We start from the raw sequence: 14,276 nt of genomic DNA on the forward strand, positions 1-14,276 counted from the left end.
TTATTGCATGGTCCTGGTATGAAAATAAATGTATATATTTCTGGTGAATGCTTAGAAGTGAAGATTCTTCACCTGTTAAATATCTATTGGCCTCCGATTGGAAGACTGGATCTGGAAACTTCGATAGCTCTGGGGCCGGCACAGAGCTCTGGAGCCAAATCACACCTGTCTCGGGGAAACTATGTTAGTTACCTTTGTTCCATGCCATTTGCCTTGTATCCGAAGGGCACTCTCCTTTGCTTCTATGCATTTTCCGCATAGATGTTTTCTTATACATATTGAGTGCAGTGCTAGGGATGTCTCAGCGTAATTCGCTGTGCTCATTCAGTTGCTGTGGTTATGGTTTCAGGCACTTAGTTGTGTACTGTTCCCTGTGTGGGTGGGACAGTAGAGCAAGGGTGGGGGTCTGAGGACAGTGGTGGGATCGGTGGGTTAAGGTTGTGGGGCTTAGGTGGGTAGTGAAGTGGGAGGGAGAGAATGGGTGGGATGGATGGATAGAGGGGGTTAAAACCAGGAGGAGGAGGAGTAAAAAACAGAAGGTTTACATTAAAAAAATAAAAATCAGGGTTACTAAAGAGACTTTGATTTTGCCAGAGAAATTGCAATGGTCAAGTAAGGCGCCGGGAACACGTACTGTTGAAGAATTGGAGAGTAGTGTCTATTTGTTGTTCTTTTTTTGATAATGAGTGGTTTTGGGGATAATTTATGGATTGTAACAATAAACGTTAGGGGCCTGAATGATGTTTAAAGAAAAGAAAAATATTGTTGTGGAAGAATTATGATCATGTAACCCTGATTTGTTTTGCATGCAGGAAGCTCATACTCCGCATGGCAAGAAGTATGTATTATACACTTTGGGTTATGAGCTGCTAGCATATACGACGCAAGACACATCCACAAGGGGTATGGCTATTTTGCCCAAAGAAGCCTTTCATAAAACCTTGGCTAAATGTGGGCGATGGGTAGTATAGAGGTGCACTCGCCAAGCATTAAGGTGTTCTTTGCTCTGTGTCTGGCCCTATTACAGATGATCCTTTGATGATTGAATGCCTGACAATCGAGCTAGCACAGTGTCCGACTCCAATTATAATATGTGGTGATCAAAACTGGCATACAAATCGCAATCCTGAGTTGATATACAAGTGTCGGAAACCTAAAATATAGAAGGGACTTCTATATTTAAAAAAAAAAAAACGCTTGGTCTCTTGATGCCTGGGCATGATTGAATAGATCAAACACAAGATATACTTTTTACTAATTTCCCAAGGGAAAAAATATACAGGATTACATTATTTTTTAATATCCCTAAACTTATTAAACAGTTTGCTGCTGGCATAGTATGCCAAAATAATCCCTTGGTTCTGGATTTAAAGGTTCAACACGTGGCCAATCTTGGATCACAGTGAATGTTCGAGGGGGCTCCACTTGTCGACCCTGGGTACATTGAGCATATGAAGCAATGGATCACAGACTTCTTCAGGTGGAATTGGGGTAGGGCTCCATCCGGAGTAGTTAGGGATGCATTTAAAGCTGGAATAATGGGAGAGACTGTAAGTTATTCGTGGAATAGGGAAAGTCAACAGACTTGTTTACTCCAAGAACAACGGGACAGTTGGCCAGATTAGACCGAGAACATGTAATAAGAAGCAGTAAGAAATTAATGATATTGATATAACACAACTGATTGCAATAATTACAGCTCAGATCCATAGCTTCTATAGAGAGTAGCTTGGAGATATCTGGCGCATTGGCTGGAGAACTACTGGTATAGTGATTAGTTTTGGAAGGATCCTAGCAGCAAAATCTCATCCGAGAGAAGTGAGGAGTATGATTACAGCAGTCTCAAAAGACCTGGGGGAGCTAGTTTATGGATAGGACAAAATAGTTATGGAATTTCAGCAATTTTATCAGAAATTGTGTTTGGAGGAAACCAGTGATACAGGACGCATGATAGATTATTTTCTTCATTGAGGTCCATCTTGAGACATTTTCCAAGAGGGAAAGAACAGAAATGGTTGGCTTTGCGACTCTAGCTGACTGCAGCACCCTCCACAATGCAAAACATAGGCAATGCGACCGCCTCGCTGGAGGTCGCATTGTAATTCGTGCTGTGGGACTACTACATGGTGCAGAGGTATGTAGGGGCACCACAGGTCCAGGGTCTGTGTTAGGGGCCAGGGAACAAGAAGGCCCGATACGGGCCCCCAAAGTCCCTTTCTGCTGTTAGCTCATGGTGGGTAACCGCCATAAACAGGCAGGCGGAAAGGGACATCATAAGCCCTACGGTTGTGCCTGCTAGGCACCGCCACCATCTTGGGGATTAGGAGGCCCTCTGCCGCACCGGCGGGCTCAAGGAGCCCGTCGGATGCATGGCGCTCGGAGATTCCAGCTGGCATAGAGCTGCTTGCCATCCTAATGTGGCCGGCGGAAATGACCTTCTGATGGCAGGGAGACCGCCACCGACAGCCTGCCTGTGGCGGTCTCTCCGCCACCGTAATGACCCCCAATATTTTGTATTATTTTGCTTGTAAAACCATAAATAATGTTTAAATAAAAGAGTTCTGATATATACGGACGATATGCAGTATTAGCTACCAACTCGGGTATAGACATTAGAGAGATTGAGAAGGAAGCAACACCCTTTGTGGTGGTATCGGGATATTGGCTGAAGTGTGGTAAAATGCATGTAATTTGTAATATTAGGATAGAACTGACCAATGATAGACGGATTACAGTTGAAACTTACTTGGGAATCAAGATATCGCCTAGTATAGAGGAAATAGTTTTTCTGAATTACGATCCGATGTTAGATCAGATTGCAAGGAATTTGAAGCGATGGGACAATCTTAAGCTCACGCTTATTGGGCGATGTAACATTAAGATGTCTATACTGCCTAGGATGCTATATCAATTTAGGGCTTTAGCTTTATCTGGGGATATAAGCGGGCAAGAAGAGCTCTCAAGCTATTGCGACCTCCGCTTTCCAGAAGAGGCTTAGCTCTTCCTAATTTTAAATGTTATTATTTTGGGCTATCCTGCAACATATTGACGATCTGGTTACAGGCCCCAATATTCAGGATCATAAGTTGAATAGTTTTCCTTCATTCCATGAATATAGCTAAGGCAAAAAAGCTCCTCTTTTGTTATTGAAATTTATAGAGCAGAGCTCCTATAAGAATTAACATTTAAGGCCATAGTGGTGGCTGTAAAGGTATGAAAGAAAATAGCTTTTCTGATGAAAATTGCTAAATGTAATCGCTATACTGCCTATGGGGCTCCCCTCTATTTCCATCAATATTTCATGACATGTACTGTAAGAAGTGGGATGAAGCCGGTATTACATATTATTTGCTTTACTTTCATAGATGGAAGCGTATGCTCTTTCAAATTTCTCCAAGAAATGTTGGGGAAACAGGATTTTTTTTAAGCATCTTCCAATCAGACATTTTTTGTACACGATCAATGCAAATCAGATTAATGTGGCAGAAATTCCTATAGTAGACTTAATGAGATCAATGAAGGGATTTACTGTTCGGAAGTTATATCAACAGCTCTCTGAATAAGAGGTAGATTATGTTTAGGGCTCCTGGTTTTATGATCTTTATTTTTTGGACATTTCCGTCTGTATTTATCCATATTTATTATTGGTTTTTTAAAAAATAAAATAAAGCTGAAACTGGTATAGTTCCACATTTATTTAACCAATAAAAATGCAGTCTTGCTTGCATGACTTCCAGGTTTCAGTGATATGAACACCTGCAGAAGATAAATCAATGCACTTATTTGAAGATATGTACATTTCAATATCAGCCTTGTGCATAGCTACTGCTGTTTAAGCCTCTTTACTAAAATTCCTTTCTTTTTTAACCTCATCACCTATCAATTCACAAAGTTAGTGGCCTGGCAGTCATGGCAAAGTGTATTTAGAATTTCTAAAGTTTCCATTTTTATCCACATATAAAAATAATTATAGACAAGAAAATAAATGGTTTCCTGTCTGTATTTATCTGTAAATATCAGTAAAAACGGAAAACAGGGAGGCTTAATTTTGTTGAGTTACTGTCAGTGAAATGGGTAGGTAAAATCAATAATAACAGGGGCAGTCTATTTTCAGGAGTCGTTAACAACGGGGCATTACGTTTTGTTATCTGCCAGGTTAAAAGTTAATCATTTTAAAAACAATTTATGATTAATAATATACCCCAGTTAAATCGTCTAGATGGTGTTAACGCCTCAATTCTAACTTTCCAAGATGTGGTGAAAATGAGGCGGATGAACTTCATATGTTTACCACCTGTGCTGCTTTGACGACGTAGTGGGCAAAGATTGGGGAGTTCCTATCCACCATCATAGGACACAAATGTAGGTGACGCCACAGGTAATTTTCTTGGGACTAGATCGTCTGACAGTCTCAAATCCGACGACTAGCTACTTATGGTTTGTGGCTATGGTTCTTGCTAGAAATTACATAGCAAGATTATGGTTGAACCCTGATCCCCCGTTATTTCGTCAATGGAGGGCACTTTATTAATGTTATCATACCGTAAACTGCCTGTTTAAGTACAAAGACAGAAAGGCCAAAAAGGTGGGCGGTAAAATCTTTAGAAAACATGTTCTGCAACTGTCTAGCTCTTGTAAGAAAACACTTATTCAGTCTTTTAACATCACTAGGTTGCACTATTGCAATCCCCTCGTCGTATGACTTCCTGCCTTTCTTTTCATAAATTGCAGTTTATACAGAATGTGGTGGCCCATCTCATCGTGGGTCTCAGTTGGAACACTAACATCTTCTCTCACTTGTCCACAGTTTACTGACTGCCTATGCGAGTGCCCTGTATCTTTAGCTCTATGTTTCTGCGCACAGAGGGTCGGGTGTTTTTATGTTTTAACTTCACATGCTTAAAATGACCCCTGTAAGTAATTTGAGAAGAAACCAATATCTTAAATTTCACAAATGACTCAATAACATTTGTTCTTTTTGTAAATTGAGTACCTTTGTCCCTCTCGTGCAAAGGCACCCGATGGGTAATTACACACTTTAGAAATTAAAAAATAAAATAAGCTCTCTGAGCAGGTAAATTGTAGAGTTTGGGGCATTTGGTCATTATGTTTATTTTTTAAATGATGTTTGGAAACTGTTCTAATGAATCTGCAAACATGTTATGCTGTTGTTTGGCAGTAAAACAGACTTTAAAGATTTACTACATCTTTTTATATCTGGTGTTTATAAAAATGGGAGCATGGTGATAATCATAAGGGGAAAAAAGTCAAAATTAATTATTAAATAAAACGTAAATCGGTGTTCCTTCTAGTTTAATGAGCATAACCTCTACTGCTTTACTATTCATACAGCTCAAACCAAAGACAGTTCAAATATGATCAAAACAATCTGCATAGTTTTAGTTGTTTGGCTATTGCCCTAGTTTATTCTCTTTGTAGTTTGTCCCCGCAGCAATTCTTTCCCAATGAACAAGTAACTGTTTTCTTGTTACCTTAAGGTAAACCTTGCCTAAGATCGTTTCCGGAGTATTCAGTGTTAACAAACAAGCTCTATGTTACAGTCTGTTTTTTTGTAATTCGAATAAATGTCTGTTCCATTGATAAAATTCCATTTCTTTTTGAAGGACACAAAACACTGTCTAACTGTGAATCTTACTACCTTGCGAGTATGGTGTTATGCTTGCAGCAAAGAAGTGTTTTTAGAAAGAAAACTCGGATCGCCATCTGAAGCTATGAAACATAATCAACTGAAGGAAGTGTATGTGCAGGTATGTTATATTATTCCCTGTTAAAGGTTTGAAACTCTTCAGCTTTTATGTTTTAGTCGTACAGCTATCTTTAGCTATTGCAGTACAAAAGGGCAATTATTAGGACTCAATCCTTTCTCCATCCTGACGCTTCACCAATAGTACAACAAGCATTTACAATGCAATGGTCTCGGCATTATTAAAGGTAGAGGTATTGGCATTGCTCATGACATATATATATTTTTTTCAAATCATAAATAAATGGCATTGTCATTTACATTGCCAATAGCTTAATCGTTAAATAAATAGCATTGTCATTTACAATGCATATAGCATAATCGCTCGCAAATGCATGACCTATTACATTTACACCCACACAGAGCCACACACACAAAGATACGCTCCTAAGAAGGCCTTTGTGAAATCCTTCCTCTGTGGCCCCTCAGCAGCCAGGCTTCCCAGCTGCAGAGCTGCTCATTGAAGGTAGAATTGTATGATGCATTAGTAAAGGGGTCAGACATCACGGTCCCCACATGATGAGGCCTAGACTGGCTCGCACTTAAGTCAAGAGCATACAAATGTGTCACAAAGGCAGCCACCATGCTGTAGAGACAACACTGTGCAAGACCCAGGCAGGAGGCCACCAATGTATCAAGTCTCGTGACAGAAGCCCACCACCAGACTCCTTAAACCCGCAGCAGCCGCCATTAAACTCGGATTTCAACAGCAACAACCAACTTGGACATTCTGAAGAAATGAGCAGGTCAGAGCTTTCAAAGGTAGACCAGTCTGGCTACTGAGAGGTGGTGTTTGTGGTGCCCAGCTGCAGAAATCTGGATGCAAACTGCAAGTTACATGTTTAAATGGCGCAGCTCTTCATCCGTGTGAGGTAGCTAAGTGCTGCTGGGTGCAGATAACAGCACTAATTCATCCTCGCGAGGGAGATAAGTGCTGTTGGGTGCAGATACCAACACTAACAGCTGCCAAAACAGACAATTCAATTTACTAATAAGCTCTACATAAACAAGCAGTTTGGCTGTACTTTACTGGGACATGTAAAGAGCTTTCCGACCCCTTCCAAGGCTCAAAGCGCTTGCCATAATTATTATGATCACAGATCTAGCTTGACACAGAGCAGGAGTTCCCAAAGGGTCAAGGACATTTGCGCCTGTCTGGAACCAGAACAGCTCCCTTAAATTACCAGCACAGGTGCTCCACAGGTACTGCACTTAATTGCTTAATGCCGTTCACTGCAAAAGACCCAGACATGTCTCATATGTTATTAGGTTTCCCTAAAACTGGAGTGGAGTACACAGTTAAGCCCATGCACTTGGGATAACTTTTCTCCCCAGGATTTATTTCATTTTGTCTTCTTTTCTGGTTATTAAGAAACTTATCGAAGAATGTACTTAATCCCACTATTGAAAGTTTTGCACTTTGTACAAGTAAGACCTGCGTTATTATATCTGCAGTCACTCCCGGCTGTGTGCTCGACGCATTGTGTAGCTCGCTTTCTCGCCTCGTCTCTGCGGCTGAGAAGGCCCTTTGATAAGGGGAGTGTTGATATGTAAATGCTGTTAGTCTTGCTGGAAGAAGTTGATTGGGAATATGTACTTGTAATTGCTTTGTGATGTATAGATTTTGTTTATTGTTTTTCTTGTAATTGACACAATTCACCTATTGAGTAAGTTCTCTGTATATTAAATGAATGTTATGCTTTTTATGGGCTATAAGCTGCTCACTGCCATAGCATTTGGATTGTTATACTTTTATGGTCTTGTTTAGACCGAATAAAGTTATTTTGATGATGATGATGACCCAAACATATAGAGCTGCAATGACAGGGTTGTGGGTCAGAATAAAAGGTGCATATCTTTTATTCTCACAATAAAAGGTGTACCTTTTATTCTCACAATGCATACAACTGGATATTGGAAAGTAGGCGAGAAAAGAAAAAAAGGTAAGTCGGCCTGAGTCATGAGAGAGTCACAAGCCTCCCAATAAACACATAAATAAAACAGCTGATAACCTTCCTGAGCACACCATCACTTCTTGAGCTCCACAAGAAGCTTAAGACCTGGCTCTTCGTAGAAGCACCTCGGTGACCAAACAACCACACACCTGCCCAGGCGCCTGGATACCCTCTCGGGTGATTAGTGCGCTATATTAATCAGCATAACATTTGGAAAGTATTTAGAGGCTCTGCCACGAAGTCTATCTACAGGATAGATTTTGGGCAGAAACATGTTAGCAAGTTTGGGGTTCGTTCCCAAAGTAAAGCTGGATGTACAGCATCTGAACTCAAATGTAGCAAGAGGCCATTCTAGCGCTCTGAAGTGGTGACCTGTAGCGCTATACAAAAACTCCTCAGTGATTTAGTAAATAAATAAGCAATGCGAGGCTCAGCTGCTAGGATAAGGACCATGTCCCCTCCCCTGTAAGTTCTTTTTAGACCTGCGCTTACTCTGGCTCAACAATACCCCCCTCCAGGGACCGCTAATAATACGCTGCGGGGCAGCCTTACCTCCTTCTCCGATATGTACAGCTGATCGCTCTTCAGGATCACATAGCGGTTCTTCCAGATCTCCCGAAAGATCCCCATGCCACAGAATTTCCGGATCCATCCCACCGTGTCCGGCTGCGAGGGCGGCTGTCTTCCATCCTGTGGACCCTGGGGGGAGCAGACACACAAGATCGATCATCAGCGCGTCCAGATCAGTCCGTGGCGACCCCCTGGCAGCCAACAACAGAGCATATCATTGGGCACTTTACTCTCCGGGGGGCTGGGCACACCCTCTGCCCATCTGATGGCAGACAGCTGCGCTTTGTCCATTCAGCCAGACCTCCGCAGACGCGCAAAGTCAGAGAGACACGGGAGGGATGTGATGCGGCGCCCCGTGCCTGCTTCAATCCGAACCGACATTATGATGTGCCTGCCCCTGTGGCAGGCTTGTGTGGCTGCCACATGCACGGAGAGCACGAGGGGAGGGGGGGGGGGTATGTTGCAGCACGAGGCGCCCCCTCCTCAGCGAGGATTCCCCAAGCAGCAGGGAAGGGGCTGGGTAGGGCAGAGGGCGGGGGGGTTCCCGCTAGAGGTGGGGTGTAAACATGCGAGGGGGAGTCATTTCAACTTACCTTTTTGGTGGAATTGTTTTTCTTCATTATTCCCAGAGTAGTGGCGGCGCGGACGGGGGTCCCCGGTGTGGATTGCAGGCTGTGCTCAGGGGCGCCCCCGCTCCCCGTCACCCTGCGTGCGGATCAGAGGGAAGGGCGTCTGGCCGCATGGACTCTGGGCGGCTTCTGGTGCCTGCACACCGACATCAGCGCGCGCCCTCTCTCTCCCGCCTCATCCGGGTTTCAGCAGCTCCATCTATGGTGAGGCGGCCTCTGATGTCACGGGCTGAGGAGAAAAGGCAAATTAATACACGGCCAGAGAGAGAGGGGATTCTTCTTTGTGTGGGAATCATCTCAGACAGCGGGGGCTGGGGGCTGCGGAGGCGGGGGCTGCAGCGTGACTGGGCGGATGGATGGCGCCTCTCCCGGGCCCATCTCTGCTCGACTTCCCGCTAGGAAGTCTCTGTCCCTTAGACTGGGTTTTTTACGGCTCTGAAGAGGCCACACATAGGTGGGGCTGGAAGGAAATTTGTACATATATATGTAACGGAGACCAGTTATTTATATAGCGCTTTGGGCGTGCGCCTAGCCGAATTTCTATACATTCACTATTCTAGTTCGATTTCAAAGATGTGCCCATTTGCCAATGTCTGTATAGTTTTCAACGCATACGCAAACATTTTAAAAACAAGGGATAGTTACCTCATGTCTGCTCTCCTGGTTTTACCAAGCAGTAAAATGGCGGCCGCAAACATCTGAAAATTTTGGATTCGGGGCGTGTTATTGGCGTTCTGAGTGACGGATGACGTCACAGTCGAAAGAACGCAAAAAACACGCCCCCGATTCCGAAAGAGACGGGGCTTTATTGGAGTGACTCCCTTCTCCTCCAATGGCTGGCCTCCGTTTAGGAAGCCAGCCAATGGAGGAGAATGAAGGAGAGAGGCGGGTTCAAGCCCCCTATACTCCAAAACATTAAATCTCCTCCCGGAGACTGCGCAAGCGCAGCCTACGGTCCTCGACCTAAAAAACGGAGTATTCCTGCCCAGGCCTGAGTTTTTGGAGCTTGAGTGAACATGGTGCAGAGTCTTAGAGAACGCCTCTCCTAAAAACATTCTTATTAGGTCTATGTGCGGGCGGCATTAACCTAATTCCATTGTCTTTTTTTAAAAGAGGCAAATTATAGTTTGATATTAAAACAAAGTGAAAACATATAGCTGATTTAATCTTTTCCTTATGCAACTATATCTTTTATTGCTTGATAAACAGTAGAGGTACAATATGCATGTTCCTCATCCCAAATTCTAGAACAGGTTGGTAAGATATTAAACTTATTACAGTCCAATACAACTCTGGTATAACTTCAGTATTATAGTGATCTTTAGTCTTAACATGTCTCACATCCTTGTTATAGAGGTCAGAATTCGCCTCTGGTCCATGGTTAACGATTTTGTATTTGAATCCACTTGTACCAACCTTTCATAATTCACCCTCCAATCTCTGAGATCTTTCATCGCTTTATTGTTTGGGCCCTTTGCATACACTTTTATTCAGCAGTAGCCATTCAATTAAATCCTTAGGCTACCCCACAAATAATGACCTTTTAGTTTGCACCTGGTTTATGGCTATTTGTCTGTCATCTTTTCTAATTTCCGGTTTAAAGGACAGAAGACGTGAAAGGAAATGCAGCCAGATAGCTGTAAGTCTCAAAAAAGCTGAAAATGAAGTGCACTGCTCATCTGTTGCAACTGTGATGTCTGTATTTTTCCAGCTTCTGTAAGCAGGATTGCTAACTTTCCAAACTCTTCTAAATTGTCAAGCTTCTTTTTACTCAAAATCCTTCAGTGTTTAGTGACCATTCTGGTATTTAAGTGGAAATGTTCCCATATGATTACTTTTTGTCTTGTATGTCTGTACACACAGACACCATGATATATATGTTTGTGAAGCATCCCTCTTGTGGTATGAAGTGTCAAGTGTCTTCCTGAGTAGTGTACAGTGAAGGTGTGCTAAAGTATGTACTTCAAAAGAGAGTTATACTGCAAGGTAAGCTTCAGTATTCCTGACGATGCAATGAACCAGAGGTAGGATCAGGATAAAATAATTCAAAGTTGCATAACAGAGGTGGGTCTTCCAGCTTGGAGCCTGCTGTCCCTTTTCAAGACTACTATGAAGAGGTCTGACAAAAGTTACTGTAGCTGAAACATAATTGTTTCCGGCATTCAACATCCGAACACGTGTCAGTGTGCCACTAGTTCACTAATTCTGTTTGACAACAACCCCTGACCTCTGTAGCCATGTTAAATATACTGTTGTCCACTCTTTGTACTATACCACCACTTTATTCTGAAATTCTGCAGCATTGAACTGTGTCAAAACTATGGATCTCTTTTGTTCCTGATCTTGTTGAACCACCAATGGAACCTTTCCTGACATCTACCACTGTTAAGATGGCAACACCTCACCTGGTGAAGAAGTGCAGACTTTCAACAGGATCTATTCTTGTTAAGGGAGGAAAATACCTTAATCAGATTATGTCATTGTATAAATAGTGAAAAAGAGACTATTCAGCTCCATCATCATGCATCCCTTTGAATCACTAGACTCCTGAGGCGTGAGCCGGGAGTTCTTTTTAGCGCTTGTGATTATTTTTAGAATAAAATTCAATCCTCAGTTTTAACAGTATATTTTGTTAGGACAATTGTCTCACCTTATTTTCGCCGCATTTGGAATTCACTGTCTTGCTGCTGCAATCAGGAAACGCTGTTTGGGGGCAAGGGCGAGAGTTGTGGGCGCCATCTTGGGGAGGAATTCACGAGGTAGCAGACTAGTGTCTGTCTCCTCGCCTGCCTGGACACCTCCTCGCTTACTACAAGTAGGGATGCCTGAGCGCACGCGCGGACACTAGACTCCTGAGGCGTGAGCCAGGAGTTCTTTTTAGTGCTTGTGATTATTTTTAGAATAAAATTCGATCCTCAGTTTTAACAGTATATTTTGTTAGGACAATTGTCTCGCCTTATTTTCGCCGAATTTGGAATTCACTGTCTTGCTGATGCACTCAGGAAACGCTGTTTGAGGGCAAGGGCGAGAGTTGTGGGCGCCATCTTGGGGAGGAATTCACGAGGTAGCTGACTAGTGTCTGTCTCCTCGCCTGCCTGGACACTTCCTCGCTTACTACAAAAAATGACACCTAAACGCCCGCGCAGCGGACGCACGCAGCGGGCTCGCCGTGGGCGTGCCGAAGGCGCGCTTAAGGCAAGCCCATCTGCGCCCGTCCGCAGCCGACCGGGGCTAGGGGCCAGAAACCCTGCTTCCTGTGCAAGCCAATCTATACGCTATAGCTCAGATGCCCTCCGCGCATTGGACACCGCAATGTTGAAGGTCTGTAAATATGTTTTAAGACCCTATAAGCTCCCGACTTTCTGCCCTCACTGCAGATTCAAAATTGGTAATGATGCCGCTGTCCCTCCCACTAATCAGTTAAGTTTTAAGATGCTCTTAATCAACTGTAGATCTTTGCCCTGTCACGCTGCTGAAATCTTAATGCTGCTCCAGGATGAGGAGCCGGAGGTAATGTTTCTGACAGAAACCTGGCTCTCGTCCTACTCTGAGCCTGATCTCGTTCAAGCGCTACCCCTGGGCTATGCCATTACCAGACTGGACCGCCCAGAAGGGAAAGGAGGTGGAATTGCAATAATCCATAAACATGGACTCATTTGCCGAATACTGGGTAGCCCTGCTTCCGAGTGTGAGAACATCGCATTCTCTATTAAGTTCAGTCCTGTCCTAACCTTTTCAGGCCTACTGATATATAGACCCCCAGGCCCTTCAACATATTTTTTCCGGAGGTGGTTGCCAATTTAATTAGTTCCTCTGGTAACTGTTCAATATTGGGTGATTCTAACCTCCATTTTGACGATCCTGGACAGACCCCAGCTGTTGAACTCACTAAAGACCTTCTGGTCTATCAGCTTAAACAAAAGGTTAATAAACCTACGCATAGGAAGGGACACTTACTGGATGCAATATTTTCCAATCTAGACACTCTGGTCGCTGAAAATCCCATCCCTACACCTTGGTCGGACCACTTCTTGATATCCTTCACCTGGTCGCCATTTGGCAACACGCCACACAGAGCTCCCATCTTCCCGAAGTCTAGGCCCTGGTCCAAATTGCCGGTAGAACAATGGGCCAAGTTTTTGGAGTCCACTAAACCAGCACCTTCGGCCGACGTAGCTATAGCCAATAGGAACTTCAACCATTGGCTAAAAAAACTCTGTAGATACTTTTATCCCTGAAAAGGAAATAAAAGTCAAGATTAAAAACCCTAAAAAACCTTGGTACACAGCTGCCCTCCGTAAGCATAAACGAAAGTGTAAAAAACTAGAGAGAGTGTGGAGGAAAGACTTTTCTCCAGTAATAAAGGTACAATACAGTAAGTGCATCAATACCTATAAGATGGAAATTAGATCCGCCCAGGCTACCTTCTACGGAGAAAATATTATAGCCTCATCTAACTCCCCGCGTGAGATTTTTAATATCGTAAAAACCCTTTCAAACCTCCCTCCCAACCCTATTCCGCCGGATACCTCAGGAGCTCAGTGTGATACTCTTGCTGATTTCTTCTTCACCAAAATTGACACCATCTTTTCCTCCTTCCCCCCCTATAAATAAAGTTCTGGTATCCTCTTTCTCAGGTAGAACTCAGCCGCTTCTGGATTCTCTTCCTCTATTAGACCTACCAGAGTTAGAAATCCTGTTTGCTTCAGTTAAGAGCGGCTCACCTAAAGACCCTGTTCCCTTACGAGCGTTTGCGCAGGTAGTAGGGGTAGTGCTCCCGGTGATTCTAGACCTATTCAACTCTTCACTTGCATCAGGAGTGGTCCCTCCTGCATGGAAGGAGGCAATGGTGAAGGCTCTGTTGAAGAAACCCTCCCTCGACCCTTTGGTCTTGGGAAACTATCGTCCAATTTCACTCTTACCTTGGATCAGTAAAATCATGGAAAAACATGTCAATTGGTTACTTTCCTCCTTTTTGGAGACCCATAATCTCCTCCATCGAACCCAGACAGGTTTCGGCCCTCTTCAGGGAACAGAAACTGCTCTGATCTCTGTTGTGGAGGAAGCCAGGAAAGTAGTGGACATGATTTAGGTATCTCTAGACTCGCGCTGGCATGGTTCCAGTCGTTCCTCGAGAATAGGTCCTTCCAAGTCTTCCACAACGAAGCTATCTCTAAGAGAACCTCCTTCTGCTGTGGAGTCCCACATGGCTCATCACTGAGCCTTACCCTCTTTAACGCCTATACCTGTACCCTAGCTGAGGCAGTTCTTCCTTTTGGGATCCACATCGTCACGTACACTGACGATAATCAATTGGTGATTGGACTTAACAAATCTGACAGTACCTCCCCATATCCC

At 43.6% G+C, this 14,276-nt stretch overlaps 1 protein-coding gene across 4 annotated transcripts in view; it reads left to right on the forward strand.

Moving 5' to 3' along the window:
- USP33 (ubiquitin specific peptidase 33) overlaps window positions 1-14,276 on the forward strand; it is a 372,522-nt gene that overhangs the window by 77,974 nt on the left and 280,272 nt on the right. For all 4 annotated transcript variants that reach the window (XM_078645171.1, XM_078645190.1, XM_078645199.1 and 1 more), the window contains one exon: window positions 5,625-5,768. In XM_078645171.1, the coding sequence (XP_078501297.1) occupies window positions 5,625-5,768 (144 nt within the window). The remainder of the gene's footprint in view (window positions 1-5,624; window positions 5,769-14,276) is intronic.

Source organism: Lissotriton helveticus, chromosome 1_1 (genome assembly GCF_964261635.1).
Source record: "Lissotriton helveticus chromosome 1_1, aLisHel1.1, whole genome shotgun sequence".
Lineage (NCBI taxonomy): Eukaryota > Metazoa > Chordata > Amphibia > Caudata > Salamandridae > Lissotriton > Lissotriton helveticus.